At 40.9% G+C, this 17,044-nt stretch overlaps 2 protein-coding genes across 2 annotated transcripts in view; one reads left to right on the top strand and one right to left on the bottom strand.

The window, feature by feature from the left end:
- The window catches only part of LOC139370647 (stathmin-3-like), a 29,492-nt gene extending 19,658 nt beyond the window's left edge, over positions 1-9,834 (bottom strand). The window contains exons 1-2 of the mRNA XM_071110245.1: positions 9,717-9,834; positions 1,620-1,824 (exon numbers count right to left, since the gene is read on the bottom strand). Of these exons, the coding sequence (XP_070966346.1) occupies positions 1,620-1,638 (19 nt within the window). The 5' untranslated portion in view covers positions 1,639-1,824; positions 9,717-9,834. The remainder of the gene's footprint in view (positions 1-1,619; positions 1,825-9,716) is intronic.
- Positions 9,835-10,403: 569 nt separating this feature from the next.
- Positions 10,404-17,044, top strand: part of LOC139370646 (3'-5' exoribonuclease HELZ2-like) — a 32,601-nt gene continuing 25,960 nt past the window's right edge. The window contains exons 1-3 of the mRNA XM_071110244.1: positions 10,404-10,516; positions 15,298-16,353; positions 16,604-16,787. Of these exons, the coding sequence (XP_070966345.1) occupies positions 15,350-16,353; positions 16,604-16,787 (1,188 nt within the window). The 5' untranslated portion in view covers positions 10,404-10,516; positions 15,298-15,349. The remainder of the gene's footprint in view (positions 10,517-15,297; positions 16,354-16,603; positions 16,788-17,044) is intronic.

Below are 17,044 nucleotides of genomic sequence, written 5' to 3'. Positions count from 1 at the left end.
AACAAATTATCAATAGACTTTCAACATTCTTATAGAGAAGGGCACACATGTACTGCACTGACACAAATGACTGATGATTGGTTGAAAGAAATTGATAATAAGAAGATTGTGGGAGCTGTAATGATAGATTTCAGTGCAGCCTTTGATATTATTGACCATAACATGCTGTTGAGAACGTATGTGCTATGGCTTTTCAACCTCTGCCATATCGTGGATTCAGAGCTATCTATCTAATAGAACTGAGAGGATTTTCTTTATTGGAAAATTCTCTAATGTCAAACATGTTAAGTCTGGTGTACCGCACTTAAAAATAAATGTACCATGGGGTTAGATAAAAGATCACTGATGTAGAGGGGGTTTAAGATTGGATTAGCTCATCCCTACTGAAGATCAGCTCTTCAGAGAGATCTACAGTTCACTTCCACAAAAGAAAGGATTGACTGACAGGATAATCTTATGTATGCTACTGATTCTTTACACATTATTTTGACACTGCAGTAACTGTAGAGTTTGTTACGGCGCTTAGCTTTTGATATGACACAACAGGCTGATAATCTACAGCACCATAGCACGTTGAATACTTATTCCATGCTGCATATATACTCAAACAGTAATACCTGCGCTAAGAACAGTTATTCTTTGATGGAAAAGATGTGAAATGAGTATGGATGTTCATCACAAACTGCCTTTTAGCTGGCTGCGTGGCTGATGATGCTGACATGATCCTATAGCTGTCGGTGATCTCTGAACGGTTCTAGAATCAAATAAGCAGGCCTAAAGGGTGGAGCTGTTATACTGTCCTGTATCATATTTTATTCAGTCATATTGTGATACAATATATTGTATAGAATGTATCAAATACTGTAATGTATCATAGGTTTGTCAGAGGTTTAAACCCTTGGTGATTAATATGGAATAAACTGTATGGGACCTATAGCTTCCCGCATTGCAAGTCCAATGAGCCCAAGCCCTTTTTATTGCTTCAGGTCTGCATCATCAAGCAGCCATTTTATCAGCAGTCACACCTTGGTTGTGTCACAAAATGCACCCTATTCCCTATATCGTGCACTTCTTGCGACTAGATCCCTATGGGCCCTGGTCAAAGATCGTTCATTATATAGGGAATAATGTGCCATTTAAGATCGCAGCTCTTGGCACAACTGAGGAAAATCCCTGAGATCTCCAATCAGCAATGGAAATGATCTGATCCCATGAAATAATCCAGTTCTTTAGGAACATGATACACAGCATGGTTGGTCATTTTAGACGGACATAACAAATGCAACCCTCAGATGGTACATATGACCTTTATAAGCATTCAAATGAAACAAATGTGATTCCTAGATTCCTCTTCCATTCATAAATGGACAAATTTGATGTGGCCAGACATTAGGTCAAATAAATGATGCTCTCAGAGATCTATTTTACATGGAAAATAAACCACCTATATGAGCAACACATCTCAGTTCATACCAAAACGCTCCCCACCCAGCAACGCATCTTCAATAACATCTCGATATTCTGTCTAAAATCATACAACAGAAGGATTTCATCTGATAAATACATGTCCACCCCCATTTTATAACAGATAGTTGCTAACAAAATGTTGGATGTTTTACCTGATACGGTGCTGGCCATGGTTGCTGGAGGTGGAGGCGAGAGTAGGATGCTGCCGGATGGAGGAGAGGCAAGAATGTGAGAGAGGAGGAGGAGAGAGATGGCTCTGTGTGTATATCTGTCTCCAAGTGGTGCAATGCACAAGCCTCTCTGCGGTGTTGCGTGGACAATGACCAGCCGGCTCGACTCGATAGGGGCTGCTGCAACCTGCCAGAGACAAGGAGAGGGGGAGGGGTGGAGGGGAGAGAGAGGCCTATTCACTCTCACACACACACACACACACACACACACACACACACACACACACACACACACACACACACACACACACACACACACACACACACACACACACACACACACACACACACACACACACCTCTCTCTCTTTCACACACACAGGCAGGCACACATACTACAGTACCCCTCGCTAAAGCACTAAATAGGTAGCTTTGATATGTTTTATTCTTCAAATGTAACATTATGTAGAACATCTTAGGATCTGATGTGCATCCTCAAAAGAGGATGTGCTAGTAATAGCCTAAACACGTCATAATGCTCAGCGCTGTAAACCAAGCCTCCTCCATGAGCATCCCTTTCTCTGGCTCTCTCACCCCCTGTGAGATTTCAATCGCTTCTCACACCAGCACTTATCTGTCCATCAAACATGTAAACAACTAGCTTACCTGTGCAATAGCAAGCTGCTCTATCCACATTAATTGGTGGAGCTAATTTATGAGCTAAATGTAAAATCCATGTTGATTTCACAAGATAAAAATGTATGAAAGGAACTATATGAACCGTTACTATTTTGGGGTTCGAACCAGTTCAGAACTTTATTATGCAGGAATGGAAGTAAATAAATAGGAGTTTGGATAATAACGATTGGAAAATAATTTTGGTTCCAACCCCTGGTTGTCTCTGCATTCAATAGTTCAATTTCTACATCTACAGTTCCCTGCCACCTTTAATATAACACCTGTGTTATTTAATTGTTGATTTCATTTTCTGTCCATTTTCTATCTAAAAGCGCCTTTTTCAAATTTGGTTCAGAGAGGACTGTACTTACTCCCTTTGTATGATATGCCACAACAGAAGAGAAAATGGAGAGGGGGAGGGCTTAGGTCAATGCTACAAACCCGAGTGGAGAGTCAACCCGACGCGACCCATCCTCATCCTTGGCAACTCCAACATCACCCAACTAGAAATGGTTCGGTCTAGACAGATCCAAACAGAGGCCTATCCCAGCGGTGGCCATTGCCATGTCGCCTGTGTCCTCGGCTGCCTGTTGCCGGACAGTTGCCCCCAGGTGACCAAGGTCATCCTGTCGTTCAGCCTCAAAAATCGTTCAGCCTCAAAGGACCCCTCTCCCCTGATGATGGTATCTTCTCCCTGACACACGTCATGCTGACAGTAAGAGGGTCTGGTCAGGGTAGGGCCTAGAGGTTAGAGGTTATCTGGACGTTAAGAATTTGACATGACTCAGAGATGGCCTCCATCATTCTTAAGTGGAAGAAGTTTGGAACCACCACATCTTTTCCTAGAGCTGGCTGCCCGGCCAAACTGAGCAATCAGGGGAGAAGGGCCTTGGTCAGTGAGACGACCAAGAACCCGATGGTCACTTTGACAGAGCTCCAGAGTTCCTCTGTGGAGATTAGAGAACTTTCCAGAGTGGCCAGACGGAAGCCAATCCTCAGTAAATGGCACATGACAGCACACTTGGAGTTTGCCAAAAGGTACCTAAAGGACTCTCAGAACATGAGAAGCAAGATTCTCTGATCTGATGAAACCAAAATTGAACTCTTTGTCCTCAATACTAAGCATCACTTCTGGAGGAAACCTGGCACCATCCCTACAGTGAAGTATGGTGGTGACAGCATATGTGGGGGGAGGTTTTTCAGGAGCAGGGACTGGGAGACTAGTCAGGGTCGAGGGAAAGATGAACGGAGCAAAGTATAGTGAGATTATTGATGCAAACCTGCTCGAAAATGCTCAGGACCTCAGACTGGGTGAAGGTTCACAATCCAACAAGACAACCTAAAAATAACTGTGCAGCAACGCTCCACATCCAATCTGACAGACCTTGAGAGGATCTGCAGAAAATACTGGGAGAAACTCACCAAAAACAGGTGGCCCAAGCTTGTAGCGTCATACCCAAGAAGACTCAAGGCTGTAATTGCTACCAAAGGTTCTTCAACAAGTACTGAGTAAAGGGGCTGAATACTTATGTAAATGTGATATTTTTATTTTATAAATTAGCAAACATTTCTAAAAAACAGTTTTTGCCATGTCATTATGGGGTATTGTCTGTAGATGGATGAGGGGAATAAATTCATTTTAGAATTAAAATGTTTGTTTTTCAAATTGTAAAATAACAAAATGTGTGAAAAGTCAAGGGGTCTGAATACTTTACGAATGCACTGCATAAGGATGTGCCAGCAGACTCTTGGAACATCTTCATCTGCAGTGTTGTGGAATATTCTAATCAAGTGAGAGCGACTTTGTCATTTCTTCAAATAATCATCTTTATTTAATATCAATTAATTATTGCAATAATGATGCTAGTCAACCCAACAGACGAGTAACCTAACCTTTACCGAATGCAGAGTTCTTTATATACAGTGGGGCAAAAAAGTACTTAGTCAGCCACCAATTGTGCAAGTTCTCCCACTTAAAAAGATGAGAGAGGCCTGTAATTTTCATCATAGGTACAAGGTTCAACTATAACAGACAAAATGAGGGGAAAAAATCCATAAAATCACATTGTAGGATTTTTAATGAATTTATTTGCAAATTATGGTGGAAAATAAGTATTTGGTCACCTACAAACAAGCAAGATTTCTGGCTCTCACAAACCTGTAACTTCTTCTTTAAGAGGCTCCTCTGTCCTCCACTCGTTACCTGTATTAATGGCACCTGTTTGAACTTGTTATCAGTATAAAAGACACCTGTCCACAACCTCAAACAGTCACACTCCAAACTCCACTATTGCCAAGACCAAAGAGCTGCCAAAGGACACCAGAAACAAAATTGTTGACCTGCACCAGGCTGGGAAGACTGAATCTGCAATAGGTAAGCAGCTTGGTTTGAAGAAATCAACTGTGTGAGCAATTATTAGGAAATGGAAGACATACAAGACCACTGATAATCTCCCTCAATCTGGGGCTCCACGCAAGATCTCACCCCGTGGGATCAAAATGATCACAAGAACGGTGAGCAAAAATCCCAGAACCACACCTAGTGAATGACCTGCAGAGAGCTGGGACCAAAGTAACAAAGCCTACCATCAGTAACACACTACGCCGCCAGGGACTCAAATCCTGCAGTGCCAGACGTGTCCCCCTGCTTCAGCCAGTACATGTCCAGGCCCGTCTGAAGTTTGCTAGAGAGAATTTGGATGATCCAGAAGAAGATTGGGAGAATGTCATATGGTCAGATGAAACCAAAATATAACTTTTTGGTAAAAACTCAACTCGTCGTCTTGGAGGATAAAGAATGCTGATTTGCATCCAAAGAACACCATACCTACTGTGAAGCATGGGGGTGGAAACATCATGCTTTGGGGCTGTTTTTCTGCAAAAGGACCAGGACGACTGATCCGTGTAAAGGAAAGAATGAATGGGGCCATGTATCGTGAGATTTTGAGTGTAAACCTCCTTCCATCAGCAAGGGCATTGAATATGAAACGTGGCTGGGTCTTTCAGCATGACAATGATCCGAAACACACCGCCCAGGCAACGAAGGAGTGGCTTCGTAAGAAGCATTTCAAGGTCCTGGAGTGGCCTAGCCAGTCTCCAGATCCCAACACCATAGAAAATCTTTGGAGGGAGTTGAAAGTCCGTGTTGCCCAGCAACAGCCCCAAAACATCGCTGCTCTAGAGGAGATCTGCATGGAGGAATGGGCCAAAATACCAGCAACAGTGTGTGAAAATTTTGTGAAGACTTACAGAAAACGTTTGACCTCTGTCATTGCCAACAAAGGGTATATAACAAAGTATTGAGATAAACTTTTGTTATTGACCAAATCCTTATTTTCCACCATAATTTGCAAATAAATTCATTAGAAATACTACAATGTGATATTCTGGATTTTTTTTCTCTCATTTTGTCTGTCATAGTTGAAGTGTACCTATGATGAAAATTACAGGCCTCTCTCATCTTTTTAAGTGGGAGAACTTGCACAATTGGTGGCTGACTAAATACTTTTTTGCCCCACTGTTGGTGACACTAAGAATGCTTTGTTATGGCTGGTTCTACCCCTCCCTTCCAGACCAGGGGGCATCATAAGCTATTCTGGGTTCATCCGGTCATTATCTGCTCGGGGTTGTTGTCTTAACCCCACCTTAGCTTAGTTTCCCAGATGTCATGATGATTTAGAGACAATAAAGTATTGTTCTAAACTCTTCCAGGCTTCCAGCTCAGCACCCACTGCAGCAACTTGCCCAAGCAAACCCTGACTATTCTACCGATCCTTGACTTTGGTGATGTCATATACAAAATAGCCTCCAACACTCTACTCAGCAAACTGGATGTAGTCTATCACATTGCCATCCGTTTTGTCACCAAAGCCCCATATACTACCCACCACTGCGACCTGTATGCTCTCGTTGGCTGGCCCTCACTACATATTCGAGTCAAACCCACTGGCCCCGGGTCAACTATAAGTCTTTGCTAGGTAAAGCTCTGCCTTATCTCAACTCACTGGTCACCACAGCAACACCCACCCGTAGCACGCGCTCTAGCATGTATATTCACTGGTCATCCCCAAAGCCAACACTTCCTTTGGCCGCCTTTCCTTCCAGTTATCTGCTGCCAATGACTGGAACGAATTGCAAAAATCACTGAAGCTGGAGTCTTATATCTCCCTCACTAAATGTAAGCATCGCCTGTTAGAGCAGCTTGCCGATCTTTGCACCTGTACACAGCCCATCTGTAAATAGCCCACCCAACTACCTCATCCCCATATTGTTATTTATCCTCTTGCTCTTTTGCACCCCAGTATCTCTACTTACACATCATCATCTACACATCTATCACTCCAATGTTGATGCTAAATTGTGATTATTTTGCCTCTATGGCCTATTTATTGCCTTAACTCACTACTCTTCTACATTTGCACACACTGTACATACTGTAGATGTTTGTTTATGTGTAACTCTGTTGTTGTTTTTGTCGCAATGCTTTGCTTTATCTTGGCTAGGTCGCAGTTGTAAATGAGAACTTGTTCTCAACTAGCCTACCTGGTTAAATAAAAGCTAAATAAAAATTACTAATTTTAAAACGTCTATCTCGGTTACACCCACCACATCTTGTCTATGTAATGCAGTCTTTAACTGATTTGTCAGCTCAAGCCATCTCTAGTGACTATATGCCCAGATTAGCTGCAGGGAAGTAGAGTGGAGACCATAAAAACACAGCATTAGCAGAACAGAAATATTTTACTATTACTTAAGTATTAATTGATAACTATTAATATCAAACAAATCAGGTAAATACATCACTTTTCTCTCACAGCAGACAGTCTTTTGCAGCTCTCCATGTATGAGGACAGATATCACAAAGAAACAGGCTTCATTATATGTCAGAGGAATTCAATTCCTATATGTTTATTACCCAATTCAATTAATACACTCAGCCCATTTCTAAGGATTTGTAAGATACTTATTTGCATAAAATGGGCGGAGACCAGTCTCAAAATCAAGCAATAGCGTTTATTCTCGAGAGTACATAACATGATACAATTTACAACAGGTTATAAACTGAAAATGACGTCATTAGGTTTCAAACTGTCCCGTCCCTCCTCCACTCCGGTACAATGGCAGTATAGTTCACAATCCTTCCTACATCGTCCCTCACCGGTTTAGATAATTTACGATAATTTATACATCTATACAGTAACATAATAGTATTCTGATTAGTCAGTCCTGATTGAAATTTATACATAGTCATTATTGATCAAAAATCCCTTAACATTATATTACAATTAGACAACCCTGACTATTATCTCTCTGTCTGTCTTCATAGTTTTACTCTCTAGGGACTAGAACTGGAGAATCTTTTCATAGTTTCCTCCCACAACCTGCTCTAACTTGTACTTATCTACACTACATGACCAAAAGTATCTGGACACCTGTCCGTCAAACACCTCATTCCAAAATCATGGGCATTAATATGGAGTTGGTCTCCATATCTGCTATAACAACCTTTACTCTTCTGTTTCTTTTATCTGTACGACTCGTATGAACGTCACATTTCACTACTGCTAATTTACTGGGTAATAGACACACTTCTAATAATGCTTCTACCTCTATGTCCATTGTGATTGGTGTTGTCGTAGCGGAATCAGAATTCTTTAGGTAACATTTATAAATCAAATGTTTCATTCATTTTATTGCATGCTTATGTGAGATATTTGTCATTAGAATGTCTTCTTTTGGATAATACTGTTGGCCGTTTGCAGTTATCTGTTCTCTGTCAGGGTTCAGTTACTTGGGCCACAGAAAGGGGAGAGGTCAAGCTTGTCTTCACATGTAAACATATATTTTAAACCATGTGAAGGGATGATTGAGGGGGAACCAATTATCTCTTGGCTCCACAATGTCTGTGGCCCAGTCACTGTCTCGCTGTGATCTTCTCCAGGAGGGGGTGCATTTGATATATGCTAGTGGATGAGGTTTTGTTTTTGGTCCTGTGTGGTACCAAGAGCGAGATAAGAGCTTCGTTTAGGAGACCAAACTGAACGATAATTTATAGCTAAATACTGTCTGGTGATGGGATACTCCTGTCTCAAGAAAAATCTTTATTTTTATAATGTTCTTAAGATTTGTTATTTGTCATGTCGACTAGGGGGGTGGATCTTTGCTATAAAGGATCTCAGTTGCCATTATGTTGACACTCTCAGAGAATTAATTTATAGACACTGAATTGATCTGAGAGTCACAGGGTTGTGATGGAGCTCATAATAATTAAAGATGGACTTTATGATAACTCTGACTTGTGTGGTGGTTTGCTCTCATGATTTGGTAAATACAGGAAATTTCCACTACAGTGTTCCTGTCACCTTTAACATGCCCTGTTGTGACCACAATGTACCACCCCAAATGCATAACGAGATTCTGTGTATGTGGTCACACTCTCCCCTTCTTACAACCTACAAGCCTCTGCCAAAGCATATAACTCTGCCTCCTGGGCTGACACAGAAGCTGGCAGCTAGCCAGCCTACACTACTCCCCCGTCGTCACACACAGAATATCCCGTCACCCTCTTCCCTTTTGTGGTCATGTAACTAGAGCAGTCTGTGTACAATACTTGCCAGTTTCCAATTCTGTCTCTTGCTAAACAGGCAGCAGCTTTGGAGTAATATGGTCTGGGTTACATACGTGCGATTCTCCCTTCCCAGGCAACAGCATTAACGGCGCAGGATTCAGACTTTCCCCATTTAACGTTAACTCCCATTTTGTCATCTCGCACTAGTAATACGTTGTGCTTTCGTGCTGTTAACGATGGTTGCTACAGCGTGTGGAACATACAGATCTGCTGTACTTTTTGACCAACTGTGATCGAAGCAGTGCTATGCAAAACCATTTCTATCGCTCGTACTGCCCTCAGACACAGCAGCATTCCTCTCTCATATCGCTCTTTTTCCTCTTTAAGAGAAGGATATAATGATGTGACCTGTTTCACTTTGTAGCCTGGGGCGAACGGTGGAGGAGTGGCATGTACTCCTCCACAGGTACTTTAATACTGTTGAAGCTCAACCATGAGTTGTTTTATTTACTTTTGTCTATCCTCAAGCACTCCCTCTAATTCCTGGTTTCACGTTTGACTCTTTTCTAATGCATTAGCCAATGTCTGCTTCTGTTCATCTAAGCACGCCCTTCGGATATGCCTAGTTTTTTTTATTATGGTTAGGATACCTGAGTATTGTGGTCTGTACCGTTCTTTGATTTCAGTGTTCCAGCTAGCTGATGATTTTCCACTTAGCTATAGTATGTACATTTGGCTAGCTAGCAGCTCATTAGCCTACACACAGTGGCCTGCTGTAGCTAGCTAGTAATACATTGTTTAAAAAAATATATGTTTAAATGTATTTTACTTACTTGAATAGGTTCACGCCCACGAACACGAAGCGGCCAATCTCAAAAAAGTACTGTATGTTAAATGTGATATCATCGAGGCTTTAGACCAGCAATTCTCAACTGCGACCAAATTTGGGTCCTGGGATGTTTTGAATGGGTCGTGGGTTTTTGAGTTAAAAAAAATAAATTTTGTAGATTTTATTTTAGGGGGGACAAACCTGTTAGAAAGTGTGTAGAAATAATAATGAAGCTATTAAAAGCTATTGTCATTTAATCTGAGCAATTTTTTCTTAAATCACAGTATGTTTAATATTTAGCTACTGTATTAGCCGTGCTATTTAGCAGATTTTGTTGTCCCAGACCAGTGAGCTTATTAATATTCTTCATCAAGAATATGGTCAAATTGTTATTATTGACAATGATAACGGTGGGAATCGTGTTCCCTTGTCATATAATTGCTATATGTATGATCAATATAGCATTAAAAACAGTTTTCCAGATTGCATTTTGACCCCCCAAAAAAAATTAGGATTTGAATATTGGGTCGCGACTGAGACAACCTGGTTCAATTTGGGTCCCCAAGGTAAAAACCAGTTGAGAACCACTGCTTTTAGACTGGAGTAACTCCATGATGTCGACGCCCAGAATGACAGAAACAAAACTTAACTCAACAGCAAATGAAATGATCCTCCAGCGATGGGAGGGATTATTGTCTCAAACATCCACAATGAGATACAACTGAAGAAAAAACTGGACTTTTAATTGAGTGGGTAATGTCTGTGGTGTACCGCCTGTTAAAAACTCCTCCTGAAGCTATTGTGGTAAGTTCATATTTTCAAAATGAGTTAATTTACAATGTGTAGCCTACACATGAACATGTTGATATAATAAAACTGTGAATGGGAAGTGTCAGAGGCTCCTGCTACTTCCCCCTCCTAGCTCAAACCAGGAATTACTTAATGGTGCATTGTTTTGTAATGACAACAAATTGACTAATTGTTGCCTGGTGAAAAGTCAGCCAAGTAAGTAGATTAAACAGGCAAAGAAAATGTTTTGATCTTAAATTACATAACAGTAACTTCAGAAATTACTGTTAAAAAAGCACATTATTGGTATTTTGTTGGGACTTAGAGTGACGTGATGGGAAAGTAATTTAACACAGTCTTTTTTTGGTAACAATTTACTTTGATTATATATCCAAAATACATTCATTATATATCTATAAGCATTTCATGAATGTGTTCTAACAGTTCCAAAACGCATTATTAAAGGTTAATTAAATATATCCATAGCATTGTGCCTTCATATAATGCTATGCAAGAGCTCTTTAGATATCTTAATAGATGCATCGTTACCATGAAGGCATCATGTCACCAATATACCGAGGTAACGTGTGTTTTGTAATAGATATTCGGGAGGTAAAATGTGTTTCATATTGGATGTTCAGTGGATATTCGGTTTTCTCTTATCAATAACTATTGAACCAAGCATGCCATAACTATGACCAAGCATGCCATAACTATGAATATGGTATATTCTGAATTGGGGGGTGGATGGAGAGTAATCCACACCATCTAATAAGTAGATGATCCTGATGAAGGCTGTTGTAGCCGTAACAGTGTTTTTTAAATTATTGCCATGTATAAGCCATAAAACAATGAAGGTTTTTGAAATGTTCCACTATATGAGAATGCCTTGATTACTTCTGGAAGGTTGTTTGCACAAAGGCATTGTTTACTATCCAGCATCAACTTATTTTTGTTCAATATTTCGTCACCTGATCAAAGAGTACCATATGGATTAACCATAAACCAAAGAGCCGCTCCTCTCCTGTGGCTCTCTCTGAATCAGGGGAGGATGGAATTTTTTTTTGTAGCTTTATTTATTTGTTGAACTTTCCCCCCAAAATGTTCCATCTTTCAATCTTCAATAAACTCTTACACAAAGTGTGCCATGACTATGAATATGTAATATAATATGTATATCCAGATATTATTGAAGATGTGTTGATGGGTGGGGGGTATTTTGCTATGAACTGAGATGTATTGCACATATAGGTGGTTTATTTTGTATAAAACAATTTTACATGTACAATAGATCTCCAGAGCATATTTTGTTCTGCCTAATGTCTGGCAACATCAAATTTGACCATTTATGAATGGATGAGGATCTAGGTATCGCATTTGTTTAATTTTGAATGCTTATAAAAGGTCATATGTAGAAACTGAGTGTTGCATTTTTTATGTCCGTCTAAAATGACCAACCATGCTGTGTATCATGTTCCGAAAGAACTGGATTACTTCAGAGGATCAGATCGTTTCCATTGCTGATTGGAGATCTCAGGAATTTTCCTCAGTCATGCCAAGAGCTGGGTCTCAATTGACACCTCATTCCTTATATAATGCACTGCGTTAGACCAGGGCCCATAGGGCTCTAGTAGCAAGAAGTGCACAATAAAGGGAACAGGGTTCATTTTGTGAGACAGCCAAGGTGTGACTGATGATCAAATGGCCGCTTGATGATGCAGATCTGAAGCAAAATAAAAGGAAGCTCACATTGGGCTTGCAATGCAGGAAGCTATAGGCCCCATATAGTTTATTCTATAGGAATCACCGGGGGAGTAAACCTCTGACAAAACTATGATACAATATACAGTGGGGCAAAAAAGTATTTAGTCAGCTACCAATTGTGCAAGTTCTCCCACTTAAAAAGATGAGAGAGGCCTGTAATTTTCATCATAGGTACACTTCAATTATGACAGACAAAATGAGAAAAAGTTTTTTTAATGAATTTATTTGCAAATTATGGTGGAAAATAAGTATTTGGTCAATAACAAAAGTTTATCTCAATACTTTGTTATATACCCTTTGTTGGCAATGACAGAGGTCAAATGTTTTCTGTTCGTCTTCACAAGGTTTTCACACACTGTTGCTGGTATTTTGGCCCATTCCTCCGTGCAGATCTCCTCTAGAGCAGTGATGTTTTGGGGCTGTTAATGGGCAACACAGACTTTCAACTCCCTCCAAAGATTTTCTATGGAGTTGAGATCTGGAGACTGGCTAGGCCACTCCAGGACCTTGAAATGCTTCTTACGAAGCCACTCCTTCGTTGCCCGGGCGGTGTGTTTGGGATCATTGTCATGCTGAAAGACCCAGCCACGTTTCATCTTCAATGCCCTTGCTGATGGAAGGAGTTTTCACTCAAAATCTCACGATACATGGCCCCATTCATTCTTTCCTTTACACGGATCAGTCGTCCTGGTCCTAATGCAGAAAAACAGCCACCAAGCATGATGTTTCCGGATTGACTGACCTTTGTGTTTTAAAGTAGTGATGGACTGTCATTTCTCTTTGCTTATTTGAGCTGTTCTTGCCATAATATGGACTCCTCAACTGGCAGCGTAATTAAAACACCAGTCTCAATGTCAACAGTGAAGAGGCGATTCCGAGATGAGTTCCTCTTTCCAGTGTTTGGGATATAAAGAAGGATGTTATCTAACTAAATGACACTACATGTTATAGCTGGGACCCTTTGGATGACATATCAGAGGTAGATTTTCAAAAATAAACAAATATTTAATCGCTATTTGTGAAATTATGAAACCTGTATAAATCGGACAGTGCAGTTAGGTTAACAAGAATTGAAGCTTTCAAGCGATATAAGACACTTGTATGTACCTAAATGTTTAATAGCCATCATTTTTAGGATTATTTATTTGAATTGCGCGCCCTCCAGTTTCAGTGGGACGCCTAGCCCTAATTAACTGCAACTGCTTTTGGGATTGTCATGGCACACTTTGTGTAAAGGCTATTGAAGATTTAAAGTTGGAAGATCATTTTTTTATTGAAATGTTAACAACAAAATAAGTAATGGATTTTTCTCTACCCTCCCCTGATTCAGAATATATAATTTCCATAGACATGATACATTTTGTATAAGAGCTATTGAAAATTAAAAGCCCCCCCAAAACAAAAAACTAAATTTAAACAACAAAAAAGCATTGCATTTTTCTCCAACCACCCCTGAGTCAGAATATACCATCTTCATAGTCTTGACTTGCTTGGTTTGGTTCAATAGCTATTGACGAGAAAAAACCTAATAACCCCTGAATTTCCAATATATATATTTTTTTACCTCAGTCACCATTATGGCTGTTCTCAAAAGTGTGCTTCTGCCATACCAGTGTTGGGGCTCTATTCAATCCATATCGCGGAAGTTCAGCTTTACACCATGATTGAAATTTCAAGGCTATGTTCCCATTTTAGCAGAGACTGCATTCACGGTAAACACTGCATATGTCGGCTCAATCTGACATTACCTTTAGATTTCAATTGCTGAATCTGAAACTCTGACATTTTACAGATTGAGTAGAGCCCCTAGTGAATATGCCAGTATAGCCCACACCACATTTGAATAACGTGTAATTCATTAAAATGTGTAATGAATGCGTTATGGGATATGTAGTGCTTTTGGAAGGTATTCAGACCCCTTCCCTTTTCCACATTTTGTTACATTACAGCCTCATTCTAAAATGTATTAAATTATTTTTTTCCCTCGTCAATCTACACACAATACCCCATAATGACAAAGTGAAAACAAGTTTTAGATGGGAGAACCTTCCAGAAGGACAACCATCTCTGCAGCACCCCACCTATCAGGCCTTTATGATAGAGTGGCCAGACGGAAGACACTCCACAGTGAAAGGCACGAAAGCCTGCTTGGAGTTTGCCAAAAGGCACCTAAAGGACTCCCAGACCATGAGAAACAAGATTCTCTGGTCTGATGACATCAAGATTGAACTCTTTTTCCTGACTACCAAGCGTCACATCTGGAGGAAACCTGGCACCATCCCTATGGTGAAGCATGGTGGTGACAGCATCATGCCGTAGGGATGTTTTTCACCGGAAGGGACTGGAAGACTAGTCAGGATCGAGAGAAAGATGAACGGAGCAAAGTACAGAGAGATCCTTGATGAAAACCTGCTCCAGAGCACTCAGGACCTCAGACTGGGGTGATGGTCCACCTTCCAACAGGACAACGACCCTAAGCACACAGCCAAGACAATACAGGAGTGGCTTCGGGACAAGTCTCTGAATGTCCTTTAGTGGCCCAGCCAGAGCCCGGACTTGAACCTGACCTAACATCTCTGGAAAGATCTCAAAATAGCTGTGTCATGACGGTCCCCTTCCAACCTGAACCAAATCCAACCCAATTGCAGGTGTGCCAAGCTTGTAACATCATACTCAAGAAGACTTGAGGCTGTAATCGCTGCCAAAGGTGCTTCAACAGAGTACTAAGTAAAGGGTCAGAATAAAAAAAAAATGGGTATTGGTGTAGATTAATAATTGAAAAAAATAGAAAAAAAATAATCAATTTTAGAATAAGGCTGTAATGTAGCAAAATGTGGAAAAAGTCAAGGGGTCTGAAAACTTTCCGAATGCACTGTATAGTCAATGTAAATTGTTACCCTTTTTTCTTTAAGTCATGACATCAATGTGTTATGTTTTAAATCCTAAAACAATCTTGCTCCAGTCCAGTGTTGGCTATAATGGTGAATGTACATGTGCAGCACATATTTACATGGTATTTTCATCTCCTCTAGACTCAAGTCAAAGAAGGCCACATTTTATACATAATTCTATGAAGATTCAACAATGCCAGGCAAAGGGACAAATAGGTCCAAACTGGCTGAGCTCTTAGTGGCATACAACTTTAAAGTTGTGTGTTCTGCATGCTCTGTCAAAGAGAACGAAATCACATACAGCCTAAAAGCAGTCGAACACCAATGCAGCAGAGAACTTCTATTGGCTAAAGGCAAAGGTACTAGCAAATGGAGGCCTGTTTCCTGCCGCCCTAAATTTACAAACCCCAGCCAGTATAATGTGTGTTGGTACTTTGTGGAAGGGTCTGGGTGTTCAAAGCACAGGAACCGCTGCACCTTCGCAAGGAGCCTTGAGGAGGCTACCATGTGGAACTTTTTAAAGCACCAGAAGATAGATCACAGCACGTTAATTAGACTGATAACTCAGTCAGAGAGAATCGCTGTCCAACAGCAAAACCCAGCCGAAAAAATTATCACTGAGTTCTCAGGGGAATTTCAAGAGCTCTGTCAAGACTGCTTCTGTGGCACTCCAACAAAAATTACAGGTAAACGGTGGAACAACACTTGCTCAGCGGATACAGCCCATGTCTGGAGCCCAGTCGTGGTTCATCACCTGGCAGAAAATCAGGGGAAGGAAGTCTACAATCAGATCAGGCCTCTTCCTCCAGTCTTCCCTTTCCAGTACTGCAACTATTTCATGCAAGGTATGCCCTGTTGGCACGGCCTCAGCCAGTGCCAATTATTGCACAGCGAGGTGGAATTGGCTGTATGGCGAGCAGAGGCACATGGGGAGTGGAGTCGCCAGGAACTCTTGCAGCTCTCCCAGGAAAGGCAATGGCAGAGGCAACAGTCGGCTCAAGACGTAGTGCCCGCCCCTAACCTGCAGTCGGCGATCTACTGCAAGGCTTGCTTCATAGCCCTCTCTTCGCAGGAGAGCTTTTTCAAACATTGTGCCTCCTTGGGGCACTCCCAGATGATTTCTGGGGACACAACCACGGAGTGGAAACATCGTCCCCCACCTCACAGCCACAAAGCAGAGTTTTGGTTTTGCGACAGGTAAACATGTTTTTGTAAACAAGGAGAGACACCTATGTCTGCGAACACTGCAAAGCCTAAAAGTGCAATCTGTATGAGAGATGCATATGTAAACAGCCCTTACTGTCTATAAGTGATCAATAAGACAATTTCTTTAAAAAAAAAACATGGGGTATACATTTCATTTGTTTAATAACCAAAAGCAGCAAGACATTTTTACAGATTGTGCCTCTAGCGTCTCATTATAGTTTGCACTGCCATTTCGTCTCAGGCCTGACACATGTGAATATGGCACCAACTGCGTGAAAGCTCACTCTGTGGAGGAGCTTGAAGAGTGGCTAATGCGAGCCGAAGAGGACAAGGTGATGAGGCGCAACATAAAGGCTCAAGGCCTCATGTCCTACAGGGAACATCTCTTAGAGGAGTACAGACAGAGCAGCAATGAAGTGCAAATTGTAAGTCATCATAGTTCAGATGAGCAGCACATTCAATCAAATCTGCATTTGAGTAAACCAAGTGAGGCTAATAATAATAAAAGAACAAAGCAGTAGTGTCATTAAAAAATAACATTTTTCAGGAACTACTGCACATAATGATTTTAGCAGTGCGGGTTTCTAAACTCTGAATAGTTACTATTAAACAGATAACTGGTCAAATAGCCAATACTTTACTTAAAGCCAACTGGTATAATGCATTTTATATGATTGTAATA

Source organism: Oncorhynchus clarkii, chromosome 17 (assembly GCF_045791955.1).
Source record: "Oncorhynchus clarkii lewisi isolate Uvic-CL-2024 chromosome 17, UVic_Ocla_1.0, whole genome shotgun sequence".
In the NCBI taxonomy this organism is placed as follows: domain Eukaryota; kingdom Metazoa; phylum Chordata; class Actinopteri; order Salmoniformes; family Salmonidae; genus Oncorhynchus; species Oncorhynchus clarkii.
This window is presented reverse-complemented; position numbering and strand designations above follow the sequence as displayed.